This window comes from Tripterygium wilfordii, chromosome 17, assembly GCF_013401445.1.
Source record: "Tripterygium wilfordii isolate XIE 37 chromosome 17, ASM1340144v1, whole genome shotgun sequence".
In the NCBI taxonomy this organism is placed as follows: domain Eukaryota; kingdom Viridiplantae; phylum Streptophyta; class Magnoliopsida; order Celastrales; family Celastraceae; genus Tripterygium; species Tripterygium wilfordii.
In genome coordinates, this window is record NC_052248.1 from 9,376,638 (window position 1) to 9,379,690 (window position 3,053).

General features: G+C 37.3%; 1 protein-coding gene across 1 annotated transcript; it reads left to right on the forward strand.

Annotated features, from left to right (window-relative positions):
• Positions 1-447: 447 nt before the first annotated feature.
• Positions 448-1,227, forward strand: LOC119982773 (protein RALF-like 24). Its single transcript, XM_038826324.1, has one exon. It carries the CDS (start codon positions 489-491, stop codon positions 960-962), a length of 474 nt encoding a protein of 157 aa, XP_038682252.1. The 5' UTR covers positions 448-488; the 3' UTR covers positions 963-1,227.
• Positions 1,228-3,053: the final 1,826 nt, after the last annotated feature.

The following is a 3,053-nucleotide window of genomic DNA, read 5'->3' on the forward strand; positions in this document are numbered from 1 at the left end:
AAATTTATAACGACCTAAGAGAGAGAAGTGAGAATTCATGTGAGAGAAGCGGGAATCAAGTCTTGACTTTTAGGATTTTGTGAGATTAAATTTAGGTGGCATGCTTAGTTGAAATGCCACCTAGATTATGAATATTATGGAGTTGAACTTTTGTGGACCTATAACGTTTTTCCATAAGCACCATTTAAATTTGAGATGATCCGGGTTACAAAAAATTTGGGCTATTTAATATTTTCTAGATGAGGATGCTCTCACAACGATAGCCGCAAAGTAATTTCCACATGAACAAAAAGTCCAACTCGTGACCTACAACGTTACATACTTGATGGTTATCACGAGTGGTGCCACCACTTTTTTTTCTTTTTTTTGGCACAAAGTATTGGTGGCCTCTACTCCGTAGGGGTAATAAGTAATGCGGACAATTATTATGGTCCCTCACACCGAACCTGGCTGTGGGGCATTACTTAAACCTCAGTGGTTATGGTGTCATGTCGCATCATCAAGACCCCCTTCGACAACCAGGCACCAAGATTCCCACTTTCACCCCACAAGAACCTAATAAAAATGACAGAAACATAGTAAGATTCTTAAAAACAAAGGAGAAAATGCCCAGACCCAGAAATATCCATCCAATCTTCAAACTCTACCTTGTACTCATTCTGGTTCTTACCCATTTCTCATTTGGCACTTGGGCTTCAGTTTTTGAATACAGTGAAATTGATGCCTTGGTGAAAAGGGGCTGTACCCAGAAGATTGGAGAGTACCACGAAGAGGCAGAGATGGAATCGGAGATCAGCAGGAGAGTCTTGGTGATACAGAAGAAGTATATAAGCTATGAGACACTAAAGAGGGACATGGTTCCTTGTGCAAAACCAGGAGCTTCATATTATGCTTGTCATGCAGGAGAGGCAAATTCGTATGGCAGGGGCTGTGAGATCATTACAAGGTGTGCCAGAGTCTGAAAGATGTTCTCTTTGGAGTGGTAATGTCTGTGTCCTATGTAGGCTTTTTGTATATTTAAGACCTATATATGCTTTACTTTTTCTGTATTCTTAGCTTGATTTTTAGGGAGATCTAAGGGTTTCCAATTGAGGGTATTTAGATGCATTTAGGGTTTCAAAATGATTGCTTTTCTGTGTCAATTTAAGGGTATACTGATTAAAAAATGCCGTGCTATGAGTTACAACCATTTGTTCTGATGTCTATTTGGAAAACCCCTTTTTCTTTTCTTGGTCAATTGACAACTTCTGATATGAATATCTAAGGTTAGCCAATATTTAGGGTTCTTGCCCAAAATTGGAAGAGTCTTCTCTTCTAAGCCAGACAAGAGTAGTAGAAAAGAGAGGGATTACATGGCTGGACAAAGAGGAATTTGCTTTATAATTAGGCGATCTTTCATCTTTTGCAAGGCTGGTCTAGATATTCCATACTCCACCTTATGTTGTCCTGTCCCGCTCCACACGACATTCCGGTGTAAAGAGATGATGCTCTTGATTACAACCACTGAGATTGGATAGCCTGCGATGATATTACTGGGTTTACTTTATCTATTAGGTGTTGATTCATTTGTGCCTTGTGTTCTATTGTTTTATAGATCTGTGACTGTACTTTCACTTTCCATTTCGCAGTTGACCCAATTCTAGGGTGAGTCTATAGGAATTAACTTTCTATTGAAAGTAGGATCCAGCATTAGCCCAATTCTAGGTGAGGGTATGAGAATTAACTTTCTATTGAAAGTGCGATCCGTCATTAGCCCAATTCCAGAGCTAAATTTTTTAAATAGTGCTTCAAAGAGCAGTCACTAGCCTTCAGGATAATTTCTTGCTAAAACTCCGGAGGAAAAAGGCTAAAATTTTGTAGGAAGCGCATTGTCATCTTGGCATATTATCAGATATTTCCTGTTTAATTTGGTTTGGTTCTTAGTGATATATCTTGGATCTTCCTATACTGAATTCATGCTTTTGCAATGTTCAATATTAAGTAGTATGTGATATATCGAAGATGTAGGCGATTGAACAAAATCTGTTCGTCTTTTGTTAACTTTTAAAATCAATGCGAAGAAATGTGCAATTAAATGCTTATTATCATGACATCAACACTTGATTTTTTTTGTAACATCCATGAATTATACTTATCAATCTGATATTATCCTTCTGTTTCCAATCAAGTACTGTTTGTATTTGGCTCCACTTCCTCTGTATTTGCAAGTCACTTTTCCATTGTTGATACTATCCTTCTGTTTCCAATCAATTACTGTTTGTATTTGGCTCCACTTCCTCTGTATTTGCAAGTCACTTTTCCATGGTTGATAGTCTAAAGATCTCGAAAATTGATTCTTGTAAAGTTTATTGTTATCAACCTACAAGTCAGTTTCTCTTCTTAGAACCAGATACTGAATCTCTAGCCCAAATTCCCTTACTTTCATCTATGATGTACATCAAAGCCCAACAATTAGTTCTATAATCTATAGTATATTTTTGGATTTTCTTAGTTTATCTGGTTTTTGTTTCTTTAATCTAGACTATTTGTTTATTAGTATAGCTCCAATGTTGCTAAGAACAAGACCATAGTCATCCATCTCAAGTTTGTTAGCCATGTGACTTGAAGATCTCATCCATCATGCAAAGCACAGAATCATTTCAAAGGTTAGGTGTTGATGCAATAATCTTGGCTAGGACTATTGCTGATCTTACGTATACCTTAGACTTAGAGACTAGATTAACAGTGTTATTCAGAGCCTATATTGGGGCTCCAATTGATAGTTGTTTGTTTTGGCATTCTTGTGAAAGACCTGTTGCCTACCGATTGATAGGAAACACGCACATTGCTTGTGGTCTATACCAAAACTTGGACTAAGAGTCTAATGAAAAAGTTCATTCGAGAAAATAATGGTGCAGCCATGGTGTAGGAATCACTTGTATGAATTTTCTGGCTGGCTACTTCATTGATGAACTCATCTCTTTTCATTTCCCGAGTGATTTATTTTCTACTTTTTGCATCCACTAATTATCAGCAACTTAGAAGTGATAGCAACTGCCCTGCCAATTACCATA